Source organism: Mobula hypostoma, chromosome 8 (genome assembly GCF_963921235.1).
Source record: "Mobula hypostoma chromosome 8, sMobHyp1.1, whole genome shotgun sequence".
In the NCBI taxonomy this organism is placed as follows: domain Eukaryota; kingdom Metazoa; phylum Chordata; class Chondrichthyes; order Myliobatiformes; family Myliobatidae; genus Mobula; species Mobula hypostoma.
This window is the reverse complement of record NC_086104.1, coordinates 32241321-32256048: the sequence shown is the minus strand read 5'-3', so window position 1 is coordinate 32256048 and position 14728 is coordinate 32241321. Positions and strand designations below refer to the sequence as shown.

Here is a 14728-nt window from a genome sequence, read left to right as displayed (position 1 = left end):
GAATCAGAATCAGGTTTAATATCCATCAAAGTTGCTGGTGAACGCAGCAGGTCAGGCAGCATCCCTAGGAAGAGGTACAGTCGACGTTTCAGGCCAAGACCCTTCGTCAGGACTAACTGAAGGAAGAGATAGTAAGAGATTTGAAAGTGGGAGGGGGAGGGGAAGATCCAAAATGATAGGAGAAGACAGGAGGGGGAGGGATGATGGAGCCAAGAGCTGGACAGGTGATTGGCAAAGGGGATATGAGAGGATCATGGGACATGAAGCCCGGGGAGAAAGACGAAGGTGGGGGTGGGGGAACCAGAGGATGGGCAAGGGGTATAGTCAGAGGGACAGAGGGAGAAAAAGAAGAGCGAGAGAAAGAGTGTGTGTATATAAATAACGGATGGGGTACGAGGGGGAGGTGGGGCATTAGCGGAAGTTAGAGAAGTCAATGTTCATGCCATCAGGTTGGAGGCTACCCAGACGGAATATAAGGTGTTGTTCCTCCAACCTGAGAGTGGCTTCATCTCTACAGTAGAGGAGGCCGTGGATAGACATGTCAGAATGAGAATGGGATGTGGAATTAAAATGTGTGGCCACTGGGAGATCCTGCTTTCTCTGGCGGACAGAGCATAGGTTTCTTCCTCTGTCCCTCTGACTATACCCCTTGCCCATCCTCTGGGATTTCCCCCCTCCCCCTTTTCCTTCTCCCTAGGCCTCCTGTCCCATGATCCTCTCACATCCCTTTTGCCAATCACCTGTCCAGCTCTTGGCTCCATCCCTCCCCCTCCTGTCTTCTCCTATCATTTTGGATCTCCCCCTACCCCACCCACTTTCAAATCTCTTACTAGCTCTTCCTTCAGTTATTCCTGACGAAGGGTCTCGGCCTGAAACGTCGACTCTACCTCTTCCTAGAGATGCTGCCTGGCCTGCTGCGTTCACCAGCAACTTCGATGTGTGTTGCTTGAATTTCCAGCATCTGCAGAATTCCTCGTGTTTGCAGGTTTAATACCATTGGCTTATGTTGTGAAATTTGTTGTTATGTGGCAGTAGTACAACAAAAAGATGTTTGATCCTTTCCAAACACATGTTTACATTTGCAGGGCATAAATCTACCGCAACAATCTTCACCACTCTAGAGTATTAGTCTCAGCTACCATACAGCAAATTACACTTTAATCTGGAAAAGGCCTTGCACACTTCAAATATTCTTTAAAGCTTTTTTTAAAAATAATACTATGTTCTAGGAAAATTGTGAATTATTCAAGTTCTGACAAAAGAACTGAAATCTTAATGTTGTTTTTCCTTGGCCATTACATTACACAGATCTGTATGGAAAGAGATATTCCCAGACTAGCATACTGAAACAAATATCAACTATTACTGGAAGATAATGAACTCAGTAAAACCACATTTTGATCTACCTGAAACATGCTGTTCACAGAAGTGTTGCAGGATTTCACATTTCACGGACAAGATTATATACTAAGGGAAGCAATAAAGCTTAATGCCACTGCTGCAAAGTCTATGGGGGAGACCAGAGTTTAGGTCCCTCTTGCCTCTGAGTACTGAGGGGCTGGTCCTGTGTACTAACTACTGTAGTATTTTGCTAATGGAATGCCTGGTTAGGAAAAATCACTTATGTCACAATAACGTAGATATGAATCATAACAAAGGAGTGTCCAACTCAGTATAATTATAACCTTATGAATAAAGTATATTTTAGAGGAAAAAGGCTTAACACTGAATTACAAGCATTAATATTGCAAGTGGTACCAATGTCCTCATCTTCAGGTTTATGGAGCTCATTTCATTGTTAGACAACAAATCTTGCAACTACATTTTATAAAAGCCAGTCAAACAAGGATTACAATATAATGGTATCCAACAAGAAACTATGATTTTTCTTTAATATTATCTTACGTTTGTTATGTATAGCTTTTAAAAGGTTGTCAAAATCTTCCATAGTTCCAAATAATGGATCAATATCTTCAAAGTCTTCGACATCATACCCAAAATCTTTCATTGGAGACTTGTACACTGGACTTAACCATATAGATTTGATTTTTAAATCCACAAAGTAATCCAACTTTTCTTTAATTCCTATTAACAGCAGACAAAAGCAATTTCAATGTATATAATTTTTAAACAATTAAACCAAATTCTAGAAATAACAAACGTAATAAATTAAGAACCTTAGTATTTATGCAAATGAAAAAAACACCCCAAAACTTTGTTGCTGCTGCTGCATGACACAGCCAGATGTTGATTTGGATGATGCACTACCAACTCCAGCTCTAAGATATCTGAGAAAATCCAATTTGGGCTTTTTCAGCATTTCTGAATTTAACTGTGCTACCATTGACAATCATAACTTCCATCCCTAAACTGCACTCTCACTACTCTTTACAGATAAGCATTAATAGCTTCCTTTGGCCAAACTTTCAGTCATTTGCCATCAAGTCTGCTTGTATAGCTCACTGAGATTACCTGTTTTCAGTCAAGTGCCTTGGGGCATTTTGCTATCTTAAAACCACTATATGAACTGAAATTCATTTTGTTTTAGTGGTGAGAGTTCTTGGACTATGGAAACAAATATTATAGTTAATAAAAACAAACTTCAAAATATTAAGCAGGTGACGTAAACTCTAAAGAAAGAGACTTTTGCTCTTTTAGGTTGATAGCCATTTCTCAGAACCAAAGTTAATTGAAGAAAAGCCCATGTTATGGTGTTTGAAGGATGGTAACCAGAGAGATCTGGAATTGGGCAACCACGTGGATTTGGCTTGTAACTTGTGCAGAAAAGAAATCGTTACACAAGCTGTAAGATAGTAATTTTCCATGCAATTTTATTATGTCAGATGTTCCAGTCCTCAAAAACACTAATGTACATTCTACACTGTATTTCTCAACAAAATACACTTGTGCCTTCAGGAAATGTGAAAGACTATGCCAGAAGCAATTAATAAAGATTATTAAGGCTGGTTTAAGAACAAACATTACTTGGTTATTGAACTGGTTTCATTATTCCAAAAAAAATTGTACATTTTTACTCCTGGTATCTATTAAGGAAATTAGATTAACTTAAAATAGATAAGGCTGAAAATATTCGGGATCCGTGTAGGAGAAAGAATTCAGGTGTCTAACTTTTCATTGGAACCGGGGGAGTGCCCAGGCTATCTAAACCGAGACTTCTGGAGAAATGCCACCAACAGCGTTGTCTCAATAAGCAGTGTTATAGCTTTCCCTCTAATTTTCAGTACTGTACTGTATGGTTTATAAGGTAAAAGGATAGAACATTCAATTCACTGAATAATTAGTCTTCAATTAGTCATGTTTTGGAGACACTGCAACCTTAGCAGAAGTGAAGGAGCCAGCACTGTTCAGAAGTTGTTTTACAGGTATAAAAGGGTGGTAGACTCAAGTGCAGGGGAATTTGAAAGCTGCCTATTTGAGTCTGATTGAGGTCAACGTGCTGAAGCCTTGATGAAGAGGCAAGAGTAAAGGGAAACACAGGTAAGGTCTTTGCACTTCAATCTTCACACTTGGTGAGTCAGGTTGGCAGTCGGGCAGTGGTAGGCTCGTCCTGCAGGGTTTGAGAGGTCAGTGGAAGTGCATCCAGCTGCAGCTCCTAGCTGGCTGCATTAAGAAACGAGCAGGAACTGAATGCACTTATCACCATCCAGAATGCTGACAGAGTATTAGATGAGAGTTTTAGTGAGGTGGTAACACTGAAGATGCAGTCTTCAAGTAGTTAGGTGATCAACTGGAGAGGTGGACAGATCACACAGGATTCCCATGCTGCATTTTGGATACTGTTGTGTGTGTGCAAAGGTTGGGGTCGGGTGTGTAAGTGTGATTTGACTGTTCTAGGGAAAACAGCAGCACCTAGATCTGTTTCTGAGGCTCAGCAAGTAAGTGTGAAGACAGCCTATAGTGATAGGTGACTTGATAGTCAGGTGTGGAGCCTGCATTACAGCAGAAAAGGTACTGTATGTCTTAAAACATTTGAAGGTATATAAATCTCTGGGGCCTGATCAGGTATATTCAAGAACACTCATGGAAATAGAGAGAAAATTGTAGGATTCCTAGCTGAGATATGTACATCATTGTTAACATCAGGTCAGCTGTTGGAAGACTAGAGGGTGGCTTATAGTGTGTTTTTATTTAAACTGATCTACAAAGAAAAACCTGGAACACTATAGACCAGAAAGCCTTACATCTGTGGTAGGTAAGTTACTAGAAATTATTTTGAGGGATAAGATATGAAAGCAGTTGGAAAGACAGGGGCTGATTAGAGATAGACAACATAACTTTATGCATAGAGCATCATGTCTCACAAACTTGATTTGGATTTTTGTAGTCGCCAAGAAGATTGATAAAAGTAGGGTGGCAGATGTGGTCCATGTGAACTTCAGTAAGGCCTTTGATAAGGAAGGTAGGCTGTTATTCAAAATTAAATTACACGGAATCCATGGAGAGCTAACTAATTGGACACACAAATGGCTTGATGGTAGGAAGCAAAGGGTGATAACAAAAGGTTTTTTTTTGTACTGAAGACCCACAACTACTGATGTTCCTCGGGGGTCAGTGCTGGACCCATTGTTATTTGTTGACTTTATCAATGTTGAATGAGAATGAAAAGTGTACAGCTAATACTAAAATAGAAGATGTCATAAGACTGTGAAGACAGTTATCATGATTTACAGGTGGATTTTAATCAGCTGGATAAGTGGCCCAAAGAATGGGAAGTAGAGTTTAATTTGGATAAGTGCAAGGTGTGGGATTTTGGGAAGACAAATGAGGGTAAGACAGTCAATGATAGGGCCTTGGGAAGTGTTGCAGAACAGAGCGACCTGGGAGCACAAGTACATGGCTCCTTGAGAGTGACAATACTGGTAGAAAGGGTGGCGAAGGATGCTCATCGTGTGCTGGCCTTCATCAGTCAGGGCACTGAGTACAGAAATTAAGACATTACGTTGTATAAGATGTTGGTGATGCCACATTTGGAATACAGTTTGCAGTTTTGTTCATCCTGCTGCAGGAAAAATGTCATTAAGCTAGAAAAAGAGCGCAGAGAAGATTACAAGGTATTTACCGGGACTCAAGGAACTGAGTTATGGAGAGAGGTTGAGAAGGTTGGAACTTGATTCACTAGCACATAGAAAAAGTGAGGGGTGATCTTACAGAGATTTTTTAACAAAATAACCTTTATTCATATTTTAAAAAATTGACAAGATAAGCCATTCAATGCCTTTGCCTTATTTGTATTCTTCGTCAATGTTTTCCATACTTTCTAAGAGGTTCACACACATCAACAGCACTGCTGCCATTCAAGCAGCACTCTGGGGTGGTATTACCACTACAGTAATTGAGGGACTTCCTTCCACAATCTGCCTCCTCCCTCTCCAGTAGGAGAAACACCCTACTCTGAGATGCTTCCCACTGAGCCCTTGAGGTGGCTGCACCAAGCTTCAGTGCTTCCCTCACACATACTCCTGCAGTCTGGAATGTACCAGTTGGCAGCATTCCTCCATGGACATGTCAATGTGCTGGCAGACCAGCAAGTTTTGGGCAGACCAAAGGGCATCTTTCACCAAGTTGATGACCTGCCAGGACTTCCTGTTCACCTCTGTGTGTTCCTGTAGATGTGTCATACAACTCCTCAGGATGAATTGTGACACAAGCCCTTTCATCTTTCTCCACATCCTCTTCGCAAACCCACAGTCCACAAAGAAGTGAGCTACTGTCTTCTCCACTGCAGTTATCCCATGGGCAATGCACAGTGGGAGTGATGCTCCGGGCAGGCAGGAAGGATCTGACTGATGGGACCCTCTCACCACCACTCAGGCAAGGTCTTGGTGCCTGTTGGTGAGGCCTTGCGATGAAGTTTTCTAACAGATGATCTGCACAGTCTGCTCAGGAACCGCCCCCACTGTGTCCATTGAGTCCTTCTCCTGCAGTGTCTGCAGAACATTCCATACTGACCACCATCTGATGGACTTATGGTCAATAGTCTTGGGTGGAAGAACTTTTCCATGAAGGACAGGTAGTACAGCCATGTCCAGTTGACTGGGACAGTGCACAGCAATGGGGACAGAGAACCTTGGCATGCAGTGGAACTTGGTGCCCACTACTTGAGATACAACACACAGCCACATACAAAGGTGGTCATAAGGGTGAGGGCAATACTGGGTACATCTTTGCCCCCATTGTCAGAGACTTGTGCATTGTGACCCATATGACCTTCTCCATCTTAGATCCCCAGGCGAACCCGAAGACAGCTCAGGTGATTCCCAAAATGAAGGAACGGGGGACGGGCCACGGGCCACACCTGCGCCAAGTACAGTAGCTCTGAGAGCATCTCACTGCCGATGACCAGTTTCTTCCCAGTTATTCATGGGAGCAACCCCTCCTCACAGTCTCTATTTTTGTTTTGCCTTCCCTCTCTGCTCCACCAATTCTTGTCGCATGCCTTGGACCCTTCGAACCAAATACCCAGCACCTTCACATTATCTGACCTGATGGTGAGGGGGACACTGGAATGGTCAGGTCAGTTGCCGAAGATCATGGCCTTGCTTTCCGTGCAGTTAACCCTGGCCCCTGATGCCATTGTCAGACCAATAATGCATGAAATATTTGCATATGCAAAATTTTTTTGCAGGGTAGACAAATCATCATGTCATGTCTGGAGTTGTTCAGTGGCAACATTAAATGCAAGGGGTTAAAGAGGTGCCGCATGTGAGAGTTTGGGGTCAGATGGTATTTGATATTTGATCCTCACCTTAGTTTGTGTTGGAACTTTTTACAAGCAGCATCACAAGGTGGTAATGATGAAGGCAAAGAATGAGATTCCATGTGGGTATACTGGCATTGACTATAATGTGAGGTTATTAAAACTAGGAGGCACCTCATCCAAGCAGGAATAGTTCAGGAACAGCTATTACCATACAACTATTAGCTTCTTCAATCACCACTACTCTGAACTGATTCTATGATCTACATACTCACTTCAAAGGACTCTTTACATCTCTTGTTCTCTATTTTTTTATTTGCACAGTTTGGCTACTTTTGCATTTTGGTTGTTTGTCAGTCTTTGCCTGTTTATGGACAATTTTTTTTGTGAAATTCTATTATGTTTCTTTTCTCTGTGAATACATATAAGAAAATTAATGTCAAGGTAGTATATGGTAACGTGTTTGTACTTTGATAATAAATCAACTTGGAACTTGGACATAACACCTTGCTTTTTTAAATGCTTCCTGATCCTCTGTCATTTGACCACATACAAAGTAGCCAGTTTGAACTGACGCTGGTTGCCCATAACACAGGGAAATTTGTTATGCACTGAGGTATTAAACAGAGCACTGCGATCATGTTAACAATATTGCACAAGCTTTTAAATAGGAACAGGCTGTGTACTTCTCACATTTCAACATCCTTTTTTGTTTGAAGGTAATAATATGATGCAATTTCTTAGTTTTTGACATCAGACCTAGCTGTTTTGCGATATAAATATGTGAAATATATTTATCTTACATTCTTAGATTCTTGCAACTTACCATTCAAGTCCCCGACACCATTCCCATCAGAGTCTTTGAAGGATCGTGGATAGATCTGGTAGATTGGACTAGCTTGCCACCAATCCAGACACTTAGGAGAGACTGCAATAATGCTGATAGTACAGGCAACCAGAGCTAGTGTGGCTGCAACAATGAGCCAGAAAATAATCTCCCTGGGCAATCTATAACACAGTTGACTTGAATATTGCAGCAGGACTTCCCAGGGCATTCCAGCATAGGGTCCTGAATTGGGATCCATTTCGTCACTAACTACTGCATAAACAGTCTTCTCTGTTTTCTCAGTAGATTCATTTCTTTTCTGGTCTTCATCTTCTGCAAAGGCTTGATTAATAGTACCTTTTAACTCCTTCATATCCATTTCTGAAGCCATCTTTAGAGCTGTTAACTGTTTGCACTTGTTAAGCTGTCTAGCTGCAACTTTGAACTGAGTGCTGAAAGGAATGTATTTTATAATGTTTGTACTTTGGACTTTACATCTTAAGCAGGTGACGCGATCATGCAAATAGACCAGAAATTATTAACCATATACAAAAGGTATGGTTCTACCAGTACCCAGAGATTCAGATTATAGAACCAGCCAATGAATATCATTTTCAGTACTCAGCTCATTCTACTGTATGTCATGTCGCTTCCAGCATTCACAGTCATAGTGCAATACTTCATGAACTAAGCCCTTCGACTCAACAAGTCCATGCTGACCAGTGACCAGCCAACTAGTCCCAATTTCCCGCATTTGGCCCATATCCCTCCAAGCCTTGCCTTTCTATGTATATATCCAACTGCTTCTTAAATGATACTATTTCACATGCCTCAGTCACCTTAAGCCAATGCACCTTAATTTCCTCCTACCCTGGGGAAAGCAACATATCATCCACCTTACCTATGCATCCTTATGATTTAAAACATTTCTATAATGTTGCCCCTTATTCTTCTACTGAGGCTGTCGACAAGAAGAGTCAGAGCCATCTCTATTTCCTGAGGAGACTGAGGTCCTTTAATATCTGTGCCGGACGATGCTGAGGATGTTCTACGAGTCTGTGGTGGCCAGTGCTATCATGTTTGCTGTTGTGTGCTGGGGCAGCAGGCTGAGGGTAGCAGACACCAACAGAATCAACAAACTAATTCGTAAGGCCAGTGATGTTGTGGGGATGGAACTGGACTCTCAGACAGTGGTGTCTGAAAAGAGGATGCTGTCCAAGTTGCATGCCATCTTGGACAATGTCTCCCATCCACTACATAATGTACTGGGTGGGCACAGGAGTACAGTCAGCCAGAGACTCATTCCACTGAGATGCAACACAGAGCGTCATAGGAAGTCATTCCTGCCTGTGGCCATCAAACTTTACAACTCCTCCCTTAGAGGGTCAGACACCCTGAGCCAATAGGCTGGTCCTGGACTTATTTCCTGGCATAATTTACATATTACTATTTAACTATTTATGATTTTATTACTATTTAATTACTTACGGTGCAACTGTAATGAAAACCAATTTCCCCCGGGATCAATAAAGTATGACTATGACTATAACGGTACCAGCTGCAAACTTGTAGATGGGAGACCCAATGTCGATATGGTGACCACTTTGTTGAGCACCTTCACTGTCCACTACAATAGGTGCAATTTACTGGTGGCTACCCATTTTAATTCTACTTCTCATTCTGATATGGCCTTCTCGACTGTCACGATGAGGCCTCTCTCAGGTTGGAGGAGCAACACAGCAAGTGTTGCAACCTATTTTTACTGATTGTGGTCTGTTGGTCAGGAAATCAAAGATCTGGTTCCAGAAGGGAAGGGATTGGCTCCCAGGATCCAGAGCTTGGTTATGAGTTTGTTGGGAATTATAGTATTGAAGGAGCAACAGTAGTAAATGAAAAATGGACTGACACAGAAGAGGTTTACCAAAATGCCTGGATTACAGGGCAGGTTTTATAAGGAGATGTAGGATTCTTTTCTCTGGAGCAGTAAAGGCTGAGGGGAAGTCTGATAGTTTATACAATTCTGAGAGGCACAGATTACATAAATGGCATCCTTTCCCTGAGTCCAAATGTCAAATACTAAAGATTACTTGATATTAGATAACACTAGAGAGATGGGTGGCTGGAATGCACTCCTCAGGGTGGTGGTTGAGATATATGATGGAAGTGTTTAAGAGGCTGTTGGATAGGATCATGAATATGCAGAGAATGGAGGGATATGGACCATGTGCAGGCAGAAGGGACTAGGTGTCATTAGGCATCATTAGCTTAATTAGTCAGGCACAACATCATGAGCCAGATGTCCTCTTCCTGTGCTACATTTGTCCCATGTTTCCTATTCTGTATTTCACTGACATCAGATACTACCAAAACATTGTAAATTGACAGTTGCAAGGAAAACAAACTAACCACTAATACATCATAACCACTTTTAACAACAAGAAGCAAAATTCACAATATGTATTCATTCCTGATGTGCAGCTTTCACTCAGAAACCATAGTCACCTCAAAAAACCCCAATCTTTTGCAAGAAGCGTCGATTAGATTTTTTTTTAGATTATGATGACACTCAGTCCTTGTTTATTGTCATTTAGAAATGCATGCATTAAAAAATGATACAACGTTCCTCCAGAATGATATCACAAGAAAACACAGGACAAACCAAGACTAAAACTGACAAAACCACATAATTATAACATATAGTTACAACAGTGCAAAGCAATACCATAATTTGATAAAGAGCAGACCATGGGCACGGTAAAAAAAAGTCTCAATGTCCCGATAGACTCATCATCTCATGTAGGCAGTAGACGGGAGGAACTCTCCCTGCCATGAACATCCAAGTGCCGCCAACTTGCCGATGCAGCACCATTGGAAGCACCCGACCGCAGCGGACTCTGAGTCCGTCCAAAAACTGTGAGCCTCCGACCACCCCTTCCAAGCACCATCCTCTACCAAGCGCTTCGACCCCACCCTGGCCGCCGATCAACAAGCAAAGCCGAGGTCTCAGAGCCTTCTCCTCCAGAGATTCTGTACCACCCACATAGTAGCAGCAGCAGCAGTGAAGCAGGCATTTCAGAAGTTTCACCAGATGTTCCTCCATGCTCTCATGTCCGTCTCCATCAAATCAGAATTGTGCACGGCACCCTACTTAACAAATAACAGACATCACCACCGGAGTGGCCACTGCAAGCTGCGTCACGCCGCGTCGCCATCTTCTCCTCCTGCCTTTTAGAGGATGGCACCCTGTGAAGCCAAGGTGAATAAGAACTGGGTCCACATATTTTATGTCTTAATCCTTCCTTTGCTCATTTCTCACCTGAGGTGCAAGCAACCGCATCTCATTTTGCAGGATTTCTTCCAATATTTCTAGTCCATTAATTTTGAGGGACAAGCCACTGAAAATATAATGGGTGTGGTAATAACTAGGTAAGTTTACTTAACAAGTCTTTCACAAAGAATTAGACTGCAAGAGCCAGGTATCTGATCTTTTCAAAAGCATTCACTTTGAGCTGTCAGCATTATTGGATACTAGTTCTTCTTGGTAGTGAACAGCACTCTATGCGATCAAAACTAATGTGGCAAAGTGCACACCACAGAAGCAGTGAAAACTGCAGATGCAGAAAATCTGGAAGAACACACAAAACTGCAAGAGGAACTCTTGCGGGTCAGGCAGCATCCATGGAAGGAAACAGATAGTTGTTTAGGGTTGAAATGCTTCACCTGGACTGGGATGTTACTACTCTGTGTAGAAATTATGCCTGCACATTTCATAGAACCTAACAGCACAGTAGTAGCCCTTTGGCCCATGATAACGTTCTGACCTTTTAACCTACACCAAGCTCAATCTAACCCTTCCCTCCATTACAGCATTCCATTTCCTTTTGTTCATACATGTCCCCATCGAAGAGTCTCTTAAATGTTCCTAAAGTATTGTCACGTACCCCATGACAGGAATAAAGAACCAGCAGAAATAGAAAACACTTTGGAGTCCAGTATTGCTATAAACTAATAATATGTATTAGTAACTGTGCAATACAGTAATATAAATGTAGATAAATCAAACAGGTTAGCAATGATCATATATATATATATATCAGTAAGTGTGGAAATATATATGTATGAAAAACGAAGCTTAAGTCTAGGAGTAAAAAGATAAACAGTCTTACGATGATGAGTAAAGTTCAGTTCAGTTCAGTTCGTGGCATTGAGTTGAGTAGTGACGGAGAGGGAGAGGTTTGAGTCTTCAGGTGAGCTGATACCATTGATCTTCTCGTCGTCCTCCAAAATCCTTTACAAGTCACCAACTGTGACTTTAACAAAGGGGACCGGTTTTCTGTGGTGGAGCTATCCCCCAGGCGAGGGTGGACACATAGACGACTCCCCACCAGTCAACCCTTCTTTTCCTTCTTTCCACTGCAAGAGCAATTGGATCGATCCTCTAAAACCCACTTTTTCTGCGGGCACAACAATGCTCACTCAGTGTCCAGATCATGTGTCTGAGGTCTGTATCATCTGACCTCCTATTTATCTCACCGTACTGAGCATCTACTGTCATTCAAATAATCCCTCCTTCCTTTGTCTGTGAAGAAATGCACAAGCAGGCGAACTGTCCTTGAACAAGTAATATCAACAACCTGCCTTCGGTCACCATAGCAACTTTCCAGCTGCTTGGTGCTGTCTCCAACTCCAAACTCAGTAGAAATCCTAAGTTACTTCCAGTGCCTTAAAGTGACAGTCCAACCGTTAATCTTCGTCTTTCTCTCTCTTTTACAAACAAGCCATCAGTGATAAATGACTCTCTCTCTCTCTACTTCAGGATCCCTTCACAGTATTTATCTCTACCACCAGCTCTGGCAGTGCGTCCTTAGGCAGTTATCACACCCTGTGTAAAAACAAACATAACTCTGACATCCCCCATACTCCAATCACTGTAAAATTATGCCCTCTCATATTAGCCATTTCTGCCCTAGGAAAATAGCACTAGCTGTCCACTCTGTCTGTGTCTCTTATCATCTTATACACATGTATCAAGTCACCTCTCTTTCTCCTTCTCTCTAAAGAAGAAAGCCCGAGCTCACTCAACCTTCTGTTGTAAGGCATGTTCTCTAATCCGGGGGAGCATTCTGATATATCTCATTTGTGCCCTCCTTCTTATGAGATAACCAGAACACTATCCAGTCATCCCCTTGTTCTTCACCTGCGTGTGGAGCACCTTGGCGTTTTCCTTAATACTACTCTCCAAGGCCTTCTCATGTCCCCTTCTAGTTCTCCAAAGTTCCTTCTGCTGTTCATCTTTCCTGCCCGCCTTGTAACTGCCAAGACCCTATCTGATCTTTACTTCCTTAACCTCAAGTTGCTTCTTCCTCTTGATGAGACGTTGCACTTCTCTTTCAACTATGGTTCCTCACCCTACTATCTGTTCCCTGCCTCAACGGGACAAACCCATCCAGAACCCCATGCAAGTGCTCCCTGAACAAGCTCCGCATTTCCAATATACATTTTCCCAATGCACCTGTTCCCAAATTTTGCTGCCTAATACCATCATAATTCCCTCTCCCCAGATTAAATACTTTCCTATGCAGTCTTCTCCTATTTCTGTAATAATGCCACTCCCCCCTCCTCTTTTACCTCCAACCCTGTCCCTTTTGAGGTAATTAAATCCTGGAACATCCAGCAGCCATTTTTGCCATTATGATAGCCAAGTTTTTGTAACAGCCACAAAGTCATAGTTCCATTTTCTCTAAAGTTTCCACCTTTTACCTTAAATTTATGTCCTCTCGTATTAAACATTCCAGTCCAGACAAGCACTAACCCACTGAGTTCCTTCAGCTCTTTGAGTATTGCACCAACAAACACTACCAGGATACACAAGAACTGAGCACCAAAGAGCACACATCCTCCAGTGACCATTGTAAACTGTGCCAGGAATGTATGTTAAGTAATAGTTACCACCGTATTAACTTCTTTCTGTATATCAAATTTTTCTCCAGCACTGTGCAGGCAAATTTTTTGACCCTATAGAATTTCACAATCAATAACTCACATTATCTTTGCTATAACAAAGTAACAACCTGGGCTGACTGGTGGCGCAATGACATCAGCGCTGGACCCAGGAGAGGAGGTTCTCAGGTTCAAAACTAGTCGGGTCCACTCCCGAGTACGCTTTCCAGCTGTGCCGGGTTGAGTGTCGAGATCGCAACTCGACCTCATAAAATAAAGGGAAAATACTGCAAAAATGTCTGTGAGGAGTGGCGCGCCACACAGTCTCTCTCTCTCGCTCTGCACCTTGTAAAAAGCCATGAAAAAGACATCATCGCAGATGCACAGACACGCCCCAAAAAAAAAGTAACAACCCATTTCCAAATACGGGTGACTTCCTTGATGAAGAAAGGGCTGCATTCCCAGAAAGCAACCACTATCATAATTTTTTGTAATACCAAGCCTTATTTTCTGTGCATGCATTAAGATGCGTTTAAAATATGTATTTATTTATATATTTAATCACATATACTTCATGAGAGCGAATTTTATTCTGTATCTCAAATTTTTGTCAGTGTTTTATGAATTCTGTTACCCGAACAGCTATAATGTGGGGATCCCAGAAAATAATCTAACAATTTCTGTTGTTGGTGAGGTGTTGTTTTTAGACATTGAAGTAGGAAACTAAAATATTAAAGGAATATTTTGTATTCATGCCAAGGAATTACAGATATACACTGGTAAAAGTTCAAGAATAATGATGCATATCCATATAAAAAGTGATTAATACACTCATGGAGAATGTCAATTTTGTAATGCAAGGAAATGATTGAAAAATTGGTACCACATATTGGTAGAAATTTTCCTTACCTACTGTACCTTTGTTTTAACAAACTGATAATTACTGTGATGAAAACAAACTCCTTTCAACCCATTTTAAATGGATACAGACATTATAAATATGATCTGTCTGACTGAAGAATTTAGAATTGCTTTTGAAATCCATGAAAACTGGCAAAGTTTGTACACATGAACAGATCAATTCATTTTGCACACTTCTCATTGCTAAAGAAGTGTACTTCCTCTCAAGTTGTATTCAATTTGAGATTGACACTGAAAAAGAACACAGTTTACAACGATAGTTAACTATATAACTGCTTTTATTTAAATTTCAAATCACAAAGTAAATTTACCTAATTCTTCCA

General features: G+C 41.6%; 1 protein-coding gene across 1 annotated transcript in view; it reads right to left on the bottom strand.

Moving 5' to 3' along the window:
• Window positions 1-7988, bottom strand: part of LOC134350454 (amino acid transporter heavy chain SLC3A1-like) — a 32267-nt gene extending 24279 nt beyond the window's left edge. The window contains exons 1-2 of the mRNA XM_063055668.1: window positions 7545-7988; window positions 1906-2085 (exon numbers count right to left, since the gene is read on the bottom strand). Of these exons, the coding sequence (XP_062911738.1) occupies window positions 1906-2085; window positions 7545-7935 (571 nt within the window). The 5' untranslated portion in view covers window positions 7936-7988. The remainder of the gene's footprint in view (window positions 1-1905; window positions 2086-7544) is intronic.
• Window positions 7989-14728: the final 6740 nt, after the last annotated feature.